A 17,450-nucleotide genomic window follows, 5' to 3' on the forward strand; every position below is an offset into this window, starting at 1 on the left:
TAGGCTGCAAATATTTTATGGTAATTATAAGACTTTTCATTGGGCTTTTAGTATCTCTTGTTTTGGGACTTCTATTTCAGCCATCCTGTCTGAAATTTTATTTAGGAGCTTATTAACTTCGTCTGTGCATTTCAGTTGATTTTGAGAGTTCATGTGTGTGATTGATTCTTTTTCCTTAGCTCAATGAGCAGATGAAATTCTTTATAAATTAGTATGATGTAAATGAGAGAAAAAAACACTCCAGTTTTCCCCAGTAGCTTGTAAAGTGGTCTTTTGTGTGGTAGCAAGCAATTAGGAAGATCTTAGGTTCATAACACATAGTTGTTTGAAAATGTCAACTCAAAACTCAATAGCAATGAAATAAAGTCAAATGCAGAGTATTTTAGGAGAGAAAAAGAAGATAAAAGAAGTTGTCATTCTACTCTATTGTGATTCTTTTTATGCCATCTTGAATACTAGTAGTGCTGCTTCCCAGACAGAATAGAAGTCTTCCTGGAAGGGCATCAATTGCGATCAGAGGTGTGGACTAGATTAATACAAGGACAGCTGTGCAACTTAAGTAAGCTGTTTTTTTTATCTTGAAAGAGTGGTATGAGGACTACGAATAGAAATTTGACTGTTCAGCTATTCAGCCAGCAATTACAAGAGCAGGCGGGCATCATCTGAAGCTGATAGAAGGCAAAACGTGTAAAACCAAAGAATATGGTTGTTCATGCAAGTAGTAGAGCTCCTTGCCAAGGGTTGATGTGAGTGTGAAGAATTTATGTGGGCTCAAAAGGAAACTAATGAAATCCTGCAAGAAAGAAAATCTGTTCAGAATTTTTAAATAGAAATCACAGCAGGAGGTAACTAGCTGTAGAGGCTGGTGATTGCAAAACATCAGTAGGAAGGAACATATCTTTTTTCCTGCCCTCTTGTAAGTATTTGCTACAGAATCTTGATCTAATCCACTACAGCTCTTTTAGGAGAAAATTGAAGAAGTTCTAACCTAGATATTTGACCCATGTAATCTGGTAGCAGTCTGGAAAAGTCATAGATAGTAGTTGCACTGAAATCACTAGATTGTCTTATCACTGATTTTATTGATTACTAGGCAGCATGTCTCTTGTGAAATGCAGAAACAGCTGTATGTTATTCCAGTTCCTAATCTTTGCTCTCTTTGTTTTGTGGTCTCGAGTGAAATTCTGCATTTGCAGAATTAGGTCTTAAGTTTTGCCAGTAAATGATATGAGCAATAATAATTTTCCAAGGTGATTGCTAAAGCAACTTGCCTGGTATATGCGTTTTAGCTTTGAACTGTAACTGACGAAAAACAGAAAAATGAAAGATTTGATTCCATTCTATGTGAAATCAGCATCTTTAATGTCAAATATATTTATTGATTTAAAGAGGAAGACGAAACAAAAGTGGATGAGTGGATGGTTGGGATGTTTTGCACTTTCATTTCTCTTTCTCCAAGAACTACCCTTGTAGCTTTGTGCTGCAGGTGTGCTGCCATTCCCAGCCTTACCCCGCAGCTGTTGCTCTTAAGTCCAGTCATCATCACTCAATATCAGTATAGAACTTCTTTTTCTTGGGGTAGTTTTTGTTTTAAAGCAAAAAGCTGTAAAACTGTTTCTGTTACTGATGCTTGCTCTACTTTCGTCTGTGTTTCAGCGCTTTCTGTGCTTGATGTCTAGATTACAGGTTCTTTGAGAAATGGGTTGTTAGTACACTTCTGCCTTGTAATGTGATGAAGTTATTGTTTTGCTTAGCGAATTATAATATTTTTTCCTTTCCTAGGATGGCAAGTCAGATAGGTCTCTTATGGTGTGCTGCTTGCCTGGATCTATCCAGTTTTCTCCAACGGATTAGGCAATATGTCTTTCCTTAAGATGAGCATATAAGGGTGGAGTATTTTTTTAATGATTTTAAGCTAATTGCTTCATGTTGAAAAAGCCATTTATAAACTGTTGCCCTTCATAGACATGACAATCTGTGATTACATACTAAATTACATTTTATAGAAACAGTGGTCTTTGTAACCGATCATAAATCTGGAAAGTTTTATCTATTTAATATTTTCACTGGAGCTGAACCTGACTAGCGCTATGCTATTACATAGTCCATTATCAAGATGTACCGTAACCAATTACTAGAAGCAATTGTGAGCAGTAAAGGTCTGTGCTCCTTAGAATGCCCTTTATTGAAGTAAGTGACTATGAAATTAGAACACAGAACAATTAATTTCTAATTTGAAGGTGATTTGTTCATTTTTCCCCAAAGAGCTTTAAATGTGACATTGAGTTAGCTGAATGAGAGGTATCCAGATTTGTTCCTTTCGTGTCTGACAAAACAGTGCTCAGACAAACATGATGCTAGTCGACGGAACATCAGATAATGTTTGCTGTGCAGTCTGGATGCTTAATTTAGCTAGACAAGTGCATTCTGGTTTGGCTAATGATGCAGGCCCAAATTAAAAGAGAGAAAAGTGCAGTCATGGCTGAAGGCTTATCTCGCTGTCATATATAGAATCAAATTTAGGAATTATATCAAAGGCTCAAAAAAGAGGCTCCTAGTAAAATGAGTAGTTGTAAAAAAAACATCTGAAAAATTATTTCCAATATAGGCACATTTAAACAAGCTTTATTTTATAATGATTATCAAAGACTACAGGTAGATTATTATGCACTGTAGTGACTACTTTCTCAGTATCTTAAAAGAGTATTGTTTGAGGATATGTTACATTTTAATGCTATATTACATAACTTTTTCTGTGTCTATAAAGAAATTCCATGATTTGTGCAAATTGTCACCCATCCTCTGTAGACTTTCTAGTGCTCAACTTTGTCAGTTTACTCAGTCACAAACTGTTTTTTTTTTTTTCTGAAATTTGGCCAGTGTGAATAAATATGTTAGTATAGAATTTCAGTGGAGGACAGAGGTTTTGATGTTATCTAGAAAGTGCAAGGGGAGGTGATGCTGCCTCTGCAGTGGCCCTCTGAGAATCTGTCTTTGCTCATACAAAAAGCATGGTATCACACCAAACTTAAAAATTCTAAACCTGCTTTAAAGGTGTGTGTTTTTTAGAAGGAGAATATTGTCTCTATAGCTTGGGGGGAAAATGTTGCTTAGGAGAAAGTCTACCGTGTAGCTTTGTTGCATTTTCAGGAATTTTTATTTTCAAGTTTCATCCAGGAAATGTGGAGTGATACGCGTGTGTCCAGTAGTGATATTTAATTCTTGCTTACTTTAACTGAAGGCTGGAGTGTGCAAACTTTGGATTGGATAGGCTGATACTGTAGGGGGATGGGAAAAGAAGACCTGTGGAATGTTATAGGAATCCTCAGCGGTCAACTTTCCTGTTCTCTGCACAGTAGTCCAGTACTGCCCTCTAACCTGTATAGTAAAAGGAACCCAAGCGACCTGAGCTTGCTTTGCCTTTTGAAACCACTTGTCATGCATCATATCATAACCATGGAAAGGCATGAGATCTGTTAGGCAGGAAAGATTCTGATTTAGCAGTTAATAAAATAGATTTTTTGTTGTTGCTGTTGTTAGAAGAAAACATACAGCATGAGAGTTGAATCCTTAGATTATGTGCAAGAAAAATTCTTGGAAAAGTCTCTTCACCGACATCAGTAACATTCCTTATCTTTTGCAATAATCCAATTGCTTCTGACTGTGAGATCATGGATCACCTGCCAGCTGTTTCTGAACAGATTATGCTACCTGCCTTGGGAATAATACCACAACTTACCATCTGGTGAGATCATGATAGTATCACTTGACCTCCACATGTGGTTTCCGTCAAACACTTCATTGAAAACTGGCAAGACATCAGGGCCTGAACATACTGTTCTATGCAGCCCTGGATTTTGGCAGGATTGCAGAATCTAGTAAGTAAACTTCATCTGGCTTGCAAGTCACAGACAAATAGAACAGGCTGATGTCATCATAAGAGTTAACTCTCATTAAAGAAGTAGTTTGTGTTGAGTAATTATTAGCTTTGTCAGGCAGATTATTTAGGGGAAGCTAATGGAGAAGGCAAGGCTTCTAAAGAACTAGCGTTCAGTAAGCAATGAAAAATGACCCTAACACCATGCTTAATTTAGAAACTGGGTTTGTGTCACTTTTCAGATTTCACTTGTAACTCCACCTTTCTTATATATTAAATTTTTTTTAAAAAAGCAAGCACGTATATACTAGAAAAATTAACTATTTAAATGTGTACTGTGTAAATCAGGTGTAATTCAATGGCTTAATGGCATTGTTTGCTGATCAGTCTCTAGATAGAAATAAGAGAACAAGTTAAAACATCCCAGGTAAATATAATGTACTAAAACTGTTCATTGATACCTAAAGCCACTTTTCACTTGAGTTAATTCATCATTCAGAGAGGTGGGAATGCAAATCCAATTCCTCTAACTGCATACCACTTCAATTTTTCACCTCTTTAGAGAAAGTACAGTGGAAATATGGAAGTGCAAGCACTGCCTTAACTAGAATGTCATAGCTTAGCAGACTGTCCCCGAGTCCTACTCAGCTGCATGTTAGTGCTGCTTCCAGTCATGGATAGGAAGTGGAGTGTCACAGTGCATTTCTCAAACTGGTCTGCAGCAGAGCACATTCATTATTTTAGATTATAAAAATCTTACACTTGTAAGGAGTGGTTGATGTAGAGCGATGTTACGCTACAATGCATAGTAATACATCTAATTTACAATTTTCTACCACTTTGCTATTTCACCTTCTCCTTGATTTCTGAAGGTTATGGAAGTAGGGGCTTTTGGCTACCCTTCATAAGTCCTGGAAGGATCTAGACAGAGAGGAAATTTTCAGGGAGCAGTGAAATATATGACATGAAACTGTCACTTGACTTTCCGCCCAGAATAGGTTTCCCAGGCATTTTGTGTGTCTGCAGGCAGAGAGAACTAACTTAAGTAGGGGAAATACTGGAAATAAGTTTGGATTGCTCTTCTCTAAAATGAGAAAACTTGTGAGGATGTTACTTAGGGCTTGGTGCTATTCTGAGTGCTTGAAATTCACATTGACTATTCCAATAGGAGAAAATTGTAAGTTCAAAGGAAAACTTAAGCTCCAGGGAATTTTGTAGCTTAGTGCTAGTAGAAATGGTGTGCTTCTCCTTGTTTCTGGTCAGATATTTGTGAGATTGTATTCTGCTTTCTAGACCTATCATGAATTAGACTACAGCTCAAAATTTAGCAAAAAATTTAGCAAAAAATTGGACGAAGATGCAAATGAAGTTTTGCAGATATTCAGTTGGCTCATGACATCTCTCAGATTTTTAAGGACAGACAGACAGACCAAGCAATCAACCAGCATGTAATCCTGAATATGAGGCAGAGGAAGATTATTTGTAAAATCCTTACGCTAGGGCCTTTTCCAAAGGCACTACTGGCTCAGGGAACTATGACTGATACCTATCAGATTCATTCATAAATTTGCCAGAAGAAGTATAAAGCAGCAGTCCTACTGTGTCCTTACTGCTGCTCAATTGTTCCAATCAAATGTATTTGCTCTAGCTGAAAGATAAGCACAAACATGAAAAAGGAGGATATTTTTGCCCTTTTTCTTTTACTCAATTGTCTATATCTACAAGAGAAATTGATCTTAGTAGCAAGTCAGTTCATGGTGGTTTTAAAATATGATTTTTAACCATCCGAGGGTGTTTTTTTTTTCCCTAAATGAAGACATAAATGAGGAGGATTATATTGTATTCAGAGAAACAGAGGAAATTCAGTTCTCTGCCAAAACAAACATCCGCAAACTTGTGTAGTCTACATGTTTCAATGCATGTGAAAATATTTGGTGCTGCAGAGTGACTTCCTTGAGTGGAAATAATATTCCAGCTAGTAATGAGATTTTGCAAAAGAAGGAAATCACAGCTATCTTAGTAATTTAACATCTCAGATTTGTTTATAGATAGTTTCCTGTTTGACACATTTAGCTTAACAAGTTAAAGTGTTTAAAGAAGATTAGAATGACATTAATTTTTAACTGCCCTTGACCATGACGATTCACAAAGGGTGTGTTCTATAAAAACAGATGGAAAAATGAGCTTGCCCCTTCACCTTGCAGTGGCTTTCTTCTGTCAACTGATTTAGCTTTCTGTTGCCAGTCAGCTGAGTATTCAAGGACATCCTTGAATTTTGTCATTTTCATTTTATGAATAAAAATAAAGCACAAGAACGTAGCGATTTCTGTAGAATTCTGTGATGCTGAGCTTTTCATCTATTATTAATGTTGAAATGTTTTTGTGGTCACATCTTTGATTTTTGTAGTGACTGTTAAATTACAAAATTAATGCAAGAGTTATATAAAGTGAGGAATTAAATTTGAAATTAGCATAAAACTGAGCAGAATAATACAATATTTTGTGGCATCTAATTAAAATAATTGGTAAAATAATATGGTATTTTCAGAATAGAGCTACAATTTGCACCCTGCATATAAGCCTGACTTCCCAATTTGATGCAGTGACTGAACGTTTCTATCAGGAATGCAGCTCAGAAACTGAGGCCATGAATATGACTGAGGCACAGCCATTTCGTGAGCCCAACTATCAGAGATGAGTTAGCTGGTATTGGGTTGGGGAGCAGCCTGAGATTTCCCCATGTAGAAATGTACCATGTGAAACTGGTGTATCCAAAGTAACACAATACACTGGGTCGATCCAAATGTCAGGTCATCAATCTTTTAGCAGCATTCATTTCTTAACTTCCTATCGCTTATTTTAATTTCTTCCTTCACATTTATTATTATTCCTTCTGTTGTTGGGTTTGTGATATCAAGAACTAGGAAACCAAGACGTAGAGAACATAAATGCCTGATGCAGCAAAATAGCTTGCTAGTTTCTCAGAGTGTGATCATTTCTATGCTTTTTTTAATCAAAATGACAAATTTTTCAAACAATGTGCTCTTTAATTTTGTTCCCATGTGCCAAGTTGTGAGTATATCTGTGTATATTGCTTTTACAATATGTTGTTGCATTGCATGGAATCCTAGCAGGCATTTTAAATATCCCACCACTCATATGCAATCTGCAACAAAGACATGTTTTTGGGAAACATCAGACTGCCGCTTCTGAATGCCATTTGTAACATACTCAGAGATTAAAAATTCTGTCTTCAGTTAACTGAAATGGAGTACTGCCCAATAAGAAAATAAGTGCTAAATAGACAATATAACAATGTAACTGGCAGTGGTTGGCCTCACCAGTTGTTTGTAAGTTCTATTTCTTAGGGAGTTCACAGAATTTCTCTGGGTCAGTTTATGCTTAATGTCAGTGAGAAGCCTAATAATATATGACCAGTCCAGGGAATATTAGACATACGAGTGAATGTTGTTTAAGACAAATTAATGTTCATTTGGGACTTCTTGTGGTTTCTGGTGCTAGGCTTGTTGAGGAATCTGTTGCCCCGTGAAAGCACAGAATCATCTGGATGGAGTAGCTTTTATATCATCAAGTGTCGAGGACAGATTTATGTCTCTTCTGCAGCTGAAAGATTTATCTCTCTGATTTTCCTAGTTTGGCTCCTCTTGGATCAAAATATTTTTTTCACAATTGCTTTAAGTTATGTACAAAATCATACAAAAAAAATGTATTTAAAAACTCTCAAGCCATAAATCTTGCTAGCATACCAACCTATACTTGTCTTTCATTCACTGCTGAAAAAGCATCAGTGCAATTACAATTATATCTAGAAAACGATTAGTAAAAATTGTCTTTTTGTTTCTAGATCTTATTGTGAAATTACTTGTTTCAAGATACTGTACAGTTCTTTGTGAGGAGAAGGGGGTTGGGATAGTCAGATGCGATACTGTCATTTGTTTACTTAAAAGCTAACAGAATTTTCTGTGGTTGATACTTAAGCACTCTTGCAGTTGAGTAGGCATTCTGACCCACACAGTATCATCAGCAACAGTTGTGTCAAAATCTGGCTTGCTTAAATCAGTGTGTGTCATGTCTGTGTTGGATGACAGAAATCAATTTGTAGTTAAGACATGCCTGCAATTGAATCCATGTGTGTTCTTCCAGTGCTCCTTATTTGGTTCTAAAAGTAATTTCTACAGATAATCACTCGCTGTTTCCCTGAACAGCATGTTTTATATACAAATGAGACAGAAGTCACAGCAATACTAACATTCTGTAAAACAGTGAAAGATACTAAATTGTGATGTTGCGTAAAGAAAGATAAATGAGCAAGAGAGTATATGAGCTTACTTCACACATTTTATGTTATTTGCTATAAAATGCTTAAATACTCTGAGCTATGATGGGGCATCCTTTGCATTCGGTCCTTAGTCCAAATATAATTCTTTCGCTGCTAAAATGTGCTTATCATCTGTTTCTAGGATGTTTAAGCAAAAATAAAATAATTGAATGGTGATTTTAATAAAAATCAAACCCTGGAAAATTGTTAGGTTTTCAAGTTTCCTTTTTTCCTGGTCTGTGTCAAAGTGATAGCAGTGAGAGTGAAAGGAAGAATCTGTTGCTGTAAGACAAATGTTTCTTGTTTTCGTGGAAGTACTAGAAAGAGTAGTTTGGATTTTGAAATGCAAACTATACGCTTTTTTTTAACACTACAGACATGTGTTGACTGGGTCCACTGAGGAGATTTCTTCTAAGGCACATTTAGAACAGTTTGTATCTGTCTGCGATTCCTTGAGACTTTCTCCAGGGGGTGTAGACACGGAATATGGTAAGAGGTACCCATAGTTGTTCAGTGGAAACCTTGTTAATCCAAAAGTAACTGAAGAAGGTGCGGTTTGCTTTTAATGTGCAAGTCCAAGGGAGTCTTTCCATTACAGTTTTTGGTTTGATCCCTTTTTGTGCCCTTAGTTGTGCTTCCGAGCTGAAATCACTGAGCTTTTTCCAGGCTCTGTCTCAGTCCTTCAAAAAGTGGGTGTCTGCTCTTACCTCTTCGCCCCAAAATAACTCCTGGCAGAAAGAGGGTAATGTGTCTTTTACTTCTGGTCTCTGTATATACAGCAATTGTTCAAGATCATCAGGTCTTCCACAGCTATTCAATAAATGTACAGAATATGTTGTTTGAAAGGCATTAGTACACAGAAAGCACCAAAAGTGGCTTTCAGCATCCTATTTAGAAGTTTTTTGATATTTTCACCTCAAACCCACAAAACGCTGCTGGGTTTCTAGCATTAGCATAAGCATTTTTACCTGCTAGTATCACCATTTTGAAATAAATTCCTACTTGCTTCATACTTTAATTGGCAAGATAAAATTGTAGTCATTAGAACAGTGCTGTATTTTGTTATTTAAGGATGCACTAGAAGCATCTTTCAAGGCTGAATTAAGCCCAGACCCTTGTTCTCTAACATCTGTGGCAAGTGCTTGTGGGCTGCCCTTAACAGGCCAGAGATGGATATGTGTGATTCTCCAAATGTGCTGTTGCAGTCGTTAATTTGTCTTTGGAAACAGCACAGTGAGATTTCTTTTCTGGTCAGTGTAGTGATTGACAAGACAGATACATAGCCAGTGTCAGCAGGTGACTTGCAGAGCTGGGAGATGTTGGAGGACAGAGCAGTGCAATACATCAGTGTGGTTTCTGGCTTACAGAAAAAAGTTGTTTGGGGAGCAGTAAGCCTGCAGTATATTTTGGCTTAGTTTGGTGACTGAATAGTTACCAAATATAAAATAAAAGTACCATGGTATTTGCCAGATGACTTAGCAAGTAGTTACACAGATAGACATTACAATTAGAAGCTTAATAGTGGGGGGGAGTGATTAAACAAAAGCAGTGGCTGACCTATAAGTCAAGACAGGCAAGGCGAAGGAGTAGACCTCCTACTGGAAGTTTATTTGAGAACCTTTGAATATTCAGTGAATTTTTGATGATCATTGGCTTTTATTTCCTTCAATCTACATTAATATTTTTCATGACAGCTTATTTGGGGCAGTGTAACCCAGTCAAAATACTGAACTCTTATGCATAAAATATATATATATATATTTATATATACTATTTATATAGTATATATATATATACTATTTTATATATATATATATACACTATAAACTATATATTTATATATATATATATATATATATATATATATATATATATATATATATATATATACATACTGGTGTCATCTCCAGGGCCCTTTTGCAACTTAGGTGACTGTCAAATGCTACTGATTAGAATTTACTATCATCGTACTTGTGGGGTACCCTTCCTCCTTTCCTTGGGCACATCGCCTCATCGTGACGTCGTTTTGCTTTAAGTATTTTTTGAGCCCTCCAATTTTAATGAAGGTTTTGAACCTTGACAGATAGAAGCCACATTCAGAATATTTCTCAAATATTTTGTCTGCAGCATTGGAAGTATTTTTCAAACAGCATGTGAGCCATGATGTGAATTTAATGGATTTTTTTTTCATCATATTTGCTGTCATCTGTATGGAAAAAAACTACACTGTTTGTCAGATTTAGGTCCTTTTGACCCACTTCATTCATCTCTAGTTCACTCGATGGTATTAGTTATAGTCAGAGAATAGACATGACTTTTAAATGTGTTAGTCAGTGTTGCATGAATTGAAAATCACCTAGTAATTTCATCTAGTTCCTTAAAAAATGGTATTTGAAGGTGCTAAGAATCGGAAATACTCTGTTGCACTCAGAGAGGGACTCCTGTAACAAAATTTGAATGGGAAATTACTTCAGATAATGTTGTTAAGGCTTGATTTCTTTATAAATAAGCAGCCAGCCATAACAAATTATTTTCAAGTTCTATTGTTTCAGTATATACAATTGCAAGAAGGAAACAGAATGTTCTTTGTGTTTTTTTGGTATTGATATTTAGCCTCATGTGTTTACTGAGGTTAGCTTTAAAGAACTACTTTAACAGTTTTTTACAACCTGTTCTTGAACTAGTCTCTTTTACATACATTGCAGTCTGTCTAGCTTTCAGCAGTGTTCATCTTCTTTATGGTGTTTGTGAAGTATGCTGTGCTTAGCTGACTATACAATACAAGTTTTTGTGTGTATTTGACCAAACTTTTGTTATTGCCACTGTGTACTGTCTATTCCTTAGCTTTTTTTTTTCATCAGTAGTAGTTTATTTACCCATACATCTGTCTAATGTTCCTTAAAAGGTTCCTCCAAATAAGAACACGTACAGCTGATATAAGTTGGCTTCACTCAAGAGTTCTTTCTTCTTTGTAACACCATAACATATATTTTAGGAATTTGGTTATACCAGACTAATATGCTTCACTTACCTGGTACTCAGTGAGGGTTGGTTATTGATCTCTATCATTTCAAGTGGAAAAACGCTTTTCTTTTTGTCTTGATTCTTGAGATTTCCTAGGCTTATCATTTAAATCACCAGACATCCATTTTTATCCTCAAGTAAAGTGACCTTTCTGCTTGGAAAGATATAAGTGAATCTGGAAGCTAAAAAATGCTATTAAGTAGCTGCAAAAGTCATTGCCTGTACTTATCAAGTGCGGGGGAAATTCTAATTCTGCCTGTCTTTCAGATGATTTTTTGTAGCTACTGAATTTTGGACACTAGTGTCAGATTTTAATGTTCAGTCTTATCCCTGCTTTGACGATTCTCTCTTTTTTAGAATCATAGAATCACCAAGGTTGGAAAAGACCTAAAAGATCATCCAGTCCAACCGTTCACCTATTGCCAATAGCTCCCACTAAACCATGTCCCTCAACACGACATCCAGTCTGTCCTTGAACACCCCCAGGCTCGGTGACTCCACCACCTCCCTGGGTAGTCCATTCCAGTGCCTGACCACCCTTTTGTAAAGTACCACCCTAAAGAATCAAGCATTAAAAGCTTAAATGTATTTGCTTATTCTAAAAGGCAAAGCAGATACGTGATTTTTTTTTTCTAGGTGCTTTTTTCCCAATTGCCTTAAAAAAGCATGAAAATGAATTAGGTAGCTGTCCTCCATGTAATTCCTAGTCTGCAAAACCAGAGCCAGATGAGTCTATTTCGCTGAACAGTTTCCCATCTTTATTGAGCTGCACAGTGAACATTTAAAAAAAAAATACTAAATCCAATTTAGTCATTTGTAGTCTGTTTCTAACAACTAGCAGACAGTTTCTGCATTGAAAGGTGCCCCATTTATAATAATAATTTGAATAAAAGTTTTTCTAAGAAACTCTCAGTTTTTGCTGTACCTATTACTGAATGTTTGGCTTGGTGCTCTTTTCTGAAGAGAAGGGTATTTTTTTTCAAGTTCTGTGAAGTTTTGGCCAACATTCTTGGCCTCTGGCTGTGCTTAATTTTATCTAGCTTGGCCTCACTGGCTTTAGTCACATGCTGTGTCCAATGGATATTTAATATAAAATTCAGAAGTAGTCTGTGTTAGTGGATCCCAAAACCAGGACACCTTTCTTTCCCCACCTTCAGTCTCTGTTTGCTGGAGCCTGCAGCCCATCCCGGTTAATGCATTCTAATGGCAGTGTGGTTACTACCAGATTTCTCCGTGTGCTGGAGAACAGGTGGAGAGCATCTACATGTCCTGTGGCATTGTGGTTAGAGTATTGTCCTGCTGGATGGTAATTGAGTTTCCTTGTTTTATAAACCAGATCATTCTTGAGGACTTCTAAAAAGGAAGGTTAAGAGAGGGAGGCTCTGTTCTTTGTAAAATTTGTTTACGCCTGGAGTTTCCACTCAGCCTAGGAAAGGACACATACAAATGAATGCTTTTCCTCTGATCTCTGATAATACCTGTGAGCAGTGTGAAGCTGGTATTGATTTAATGAAATCACTCACAACAAATGTATTTGAAGAATTCACTAGTCTTTTGGATTAAAGGAAGGGTTATTATTAGGCCTTTGTTTATATTAGAAAACTACCAGGCAGTTCTTTATATTAAGTATCTTCAGCTAGGTAGATTATCAGGATGGACGGAGCAGTGAAGCGATATGAGGGAGCACTGAGGAACAGCATGCTATGTGTGGGCAGCTTTGCCCTCTGCCTCAGCTGTGCCTGATTCTGTCTATTGTTGCTGGTACTTTTCAAATATAAAGATTCAGCAGGTTTTCATACATGTTTTTTGCTTTCTTTTTTTTTTTTAATTATTTTTCCAGTGAAGGAAAACAGAGCTATGTTCCAACGATCAAAAGAAAATATTATGCAATGAAGTGAAACCCAAGACACTTAATAAAATTTTTCATAATATAAAAAGCCCTGTAAACACTAATGAAGTTTTAGCTTGCCAACCAACATGTTGCAGTTTTTGGACGTAGAGGTGCTAGAGATCTTTGGAACTTTGTCTTAGAAGTCCAGTAAATATAAATCGATTACAGTATCATCTCTAATCATTATACAAACAGACTTCAGATTTTGAGTCTCTTCTCACAAGTCCTGAAGCATCATTTTGAGAGGAAAATGAAAGAAATGAGAGAACATTTATTCCCTACATATACTGATTTGCAGTCTTTAACCATAATTTAAGATCTGAAGAAATCAATGGTACAAACAAGAGCATAGTCTGAGTTAAGCTGTTACACGTAGTCTCATACTATGCTTTGCTCTCCAGTCTCCTACCACAAGTGTCTAATGGAATAGACTGGTAGTTCTCTTGTGACATTTCTTTGCAGTTCTTGCCTATCGTTGTCTGAGTGCATTACTATGCCTCTTGTTTTCTGTCTCATCAATCTCTTGTTGTTACTGTAAATACTTACTTTAAATATTTTGATGGTTCTGTGTGCTAAATAAATTAGGTCATATGACAATCACTTTTTATGCTATTGATAACTTAAAAAAAAAACCACCAACACATCCTTTATTTTGCATATTTTTCAATTTTACTAGATTTCACAAGGAGCATCTCTTAACGATCTACAGAAAAAGAAGAGGCGTGCACCTCTTCCACCAACTCAGTCTGCTCCACCTACTCCTGCCATGCCAAATAGGAGGGAAGAGATGGAAGACAAGAGGAAGAGCACAATGGGTAAGAGGCATTCTTTTCTCCTGTGTAATTCCATGCATGTGCTTTTGGCACTTAGTATTCAGAGTTTTCTTAATTCTGTTATGCTGTGAGTTGGGAAATTTTATAACCTGGGGGGAAAAAAATACATTTATTCTACAGAATGAAAGTCTGGAAATAAGTATTTGTATATTGCCTCTTGTTTTAATGGCACCATTCAGAGGACTATGGAGTAGTAAAACCTAGGTAATTCTGTGGACAGTATGAATGTTTGGTACAAGTTAGATATTCCAAAGCATTTGTCCTGGGCCTTTTCCGTGCCTCTAAGGTCATGGTGGTTTTGCTAGTAAAAGGGAAATGAGGAAATAGGCCAGGCAACTCTGAATCCGTCTGAAGCCATGGAATTCTACTAGAATTAAGTACAGTCAAGCTTGTTCAGGTTCTCCTACATGTTCCTAAAACTGAAAGACGTTTTCTTTTCCTGTAGTCCTCCAAAAGTTTGTTATCGACTCACCATGCTCTGTGAAGTTTTTATTTTGAATGTGTTTCTTGATGTTATTTTAAATTTATTTCTCCTTAGTCTATAGCTAGAAGAAAAGAACTGGTGTTCTTAAAGGTATTCCGTATGTAGCTGGAGACAGCAAAGAAGTGCGGCCTTCAGCTGTATGTGACACATTTACTGTCATATAGGAATACTGAAAAATGTTCTCCCAGACCTCTATTGTTATCTGACTGCAAGCTCATTCAGGTCGGTGGGAGCTTTGCCCAAGTGAGGACCCCAAGATATGCTTTTAGCAAACAAAGTGATTTTACGATGGGTAAAGATATGAGATAATAACCCCACGTATTGGAACTCATTTTTCAGTACATTAGGAGAATCATTCTCTAAGTGCTGTAATGCACTCAGTGCACTTCAGTTCATGCCTTTGACCTCATGTTCCATAAAGTGCCTAAGACATACAGATATGACATCCTGTCATACATAATTGCTTACATTACGAATGCCTCACAGTTTAGAAAGAAACCTCTTGGCTTTGTTCCAACATTTATTTTCAGTAAATGCTTCACATTTAATGCCTCAGCATTTATGCAGCAGCAGGAGTCCATTATCTTGTGACATGCTCAACTCCATTGACATCTCTTATTTAAGCCCCCCAAGGGGAATGTTATGTCTGTGCTATATAATACAGGAGTTTTCAGCAAATAGTCTTAACTATTGCTGATGTCACAGCCTGACACTTCTCACATCTTGCCCTATTGCAAGTTGATGATTGATAACGCTTAGTGCTTTAACTTTTTTTAAGTGTTAAGTTTATTTTGTATCGGTGCTCAGTGTTGCAGCTGAAATAAAGCAGAGCAGAACCACTTCTAGTTGTTCAGTGCTGTGTATGTAAGCGCTTGCTGGCCAGACTGTTGATGTAGGGCTTAGTATCGTTTACTTTAGTGGAGCCTTATTAATTACACCAACAAAGAGCTTATCCCACGGTAGCTCAATCTTCAGTGCTTCTCATTTTCTGCTACTTTCTTGAATGAATACGTTTATTAACAAGAAGAAATGTTACAGCAAAGGAAGATTGGTAAAACAGCTTCTCTTTTAGGTCCTTGGGAGAAAACGATGAGAAAGCACAGATGGCTCTGAAAGCAGGAAAGAGAAGCTGTGAAAAAAGCAAGACAGTAGTGAGGGGGAAATGTGCTGTGAGAAATAGGCAGCCTCATGATGAAAAAGGATTAAAGCTACCTGTGCATCTCCCAACTTAGCCTCATGAATCTGAGCAAAAGATCTTATTTAAAATATTCTCAAACAGGCAGATGGGGTGCACTTCAGTATTTAATATTGACTCACTTGCTCTGATCCCAAAGCATTGTGCTGTTTTCTCATAGCAGTTAAAAAGAGTGCATATTGGCAGCATTTAATTGTGTTGTGAGTCTCTTCAAACTGGTGATTCCTAACTAGTAATCATAATGGCTTAATCTTTTTTCCTCACTCTTGGTGCTACTCCCTTTCTCAACAGCACCAGAGCATGAGCATAAGAGTGCAGTAGCAGTGAGAATGGAGCAGGCAAGAGGTCCATCACCAGTATCCATTTTTGTCAATGACCAATTGTGCAGATGCCTAGGGCAGGGCATGAGGGCAGAGCAAACAGACAGTTGTGTTTCTTCAGCTTGCTTTCAGCATCTGAGCACATTTTGAATTGCAGTTGTTCTAGGCCTATGCACTACGAACCGGCAGCAGCTTTTCAGCACTGCAGCATAGTGCAGCGATGTTTATCTATCTAGTTATTGCATGTAGGATTGAAATAGGCTCCCAGTCAAAGTTATGAGTGTTTCCTATGATAGCTTAACAGTTTTTTTTTTTAAGAATGACTTGATCAGCTGCTTCTCCATAGTGACAAAATGATACAAAAACTACCTAGATAAAGAAGAACCTGTCAAGATACCTACTTAAAAATACTGATTTGAGGCGTTTTCCTTTCTTCTCTTACAGAGTGAGGAAAATAGTCTCATAAAGTATCCTAGAAGTGAAAAATTCATTCACTTTGATACTTAGGAATAATATAACTTTCTCATGTTTCATTTCCTTGTATAGCTTTTTTTTTTTTTTTCCCCACTTTTTTTCAGTTACTTTTCACCTTCCTTATTTGGCAAAACACCGATAAATATATCAACTGTTAGTTGTGATGTACATGTATATTTTGGGCCTGGTTCTACTCTCATTGATGTAGGAGTCCAGGCTTTTCCTTCTCCCTTAATTACCTGGGGTTAAATAAGAGCAGAATTGTATCCAGAGGAACTTTGGATATGGGTAAAGGAAAATCAACGCATGTTGTAAAAACAGTAAGCACAGCAGTTATTGTCTTGATGCTGAAGTAACTAGTCAATTGATCCCCTGTAGGTGATGGACGGCAGGTGCCACAAAAGCCTCCTAGGGGCCCCACTCGTGACCCACCCCAGTTAGTGATCCCCCCACCCCCACCTTACCCTCCTCCTGAAAGAGACAATATGGATCCAGCAGTCTCTTACAGAGAAGCAGATGTTACAGCACCAACAAAACTGGTACCTAAACGTATGTTTCAAAATATATGTATTTGATTTCATCTCTGATGATTACTCTCAGGGGTAGTTTTTCCAGACTTTCCTCTCTGTACATATGTGTCTGTTTTTTCCCTTTTTTCCAGCCTGTTGTCTTTTGAAATGTCCAATGCAGTGTAACTAATTAATGCAAAGTAAATTAAGCACTTGTTTGCAGGCAGGTTTGCTAGAGATCCCTGGCCATTAACAACATTTTAAAACAACGATCAAAACACTTGAACTCACCCAAGTGGAAGCAAAAATTCACTGCCTTGTATTAATTCTCCGTCTTTAATTTCCTGTGCTAACACTTTTTCTCTCTGCAGAGACAAATTCCGTTGGGAGTCAGTGGGTCTGTGAGTCTAGGTTGAAAACTGCAGGGTGTCTCCCTTCAGGAAAATTAAACCATTTACACGATCTGTATGTTGTTAAAGGCCTTCCTGTCCTAATGGATACATT

General features: G+C 37.0%; 1 protein-coding gene across 1 annotated transcript in view; it reads left to right on the top strand.

The window, feature by feature from the left end:
- COBL (cordon-bleu WH2 repeat protein) overlaps positions 1-17,450 on the top strand; it is a gene marked incomplete at both ends in the record, with an annotated part of 147,503 nt that overhangs the window by 86,922 nt on the left and 43,131 nt on the right. Inside the window, 2 exons of the mRNA XM_079533895.1 lie at positions 13,808-13,946; positions 16,816-16,986. Coding sequence (XP_079390021.1) covers positions 13,808-13,946; positions 16,816-16,986 — 310 coding nt within the window. The remainder of the gene's footprint in view (positions 1-13,807; positions 13,947-16,815; positions 16,987-17,450) is intronic.

Source organism: Tetrao urogallus (genome assembly GCF_951394365.1).
Source record: "Tetrao urogallus genome assembly, chromosome: 3".
Classification (NCBI taxonomy): Eukaryota; Metazoa; Chordata; class Aves; order Galliformes; family Phasianidae; genus Tetrao; species Tetrao urogallus.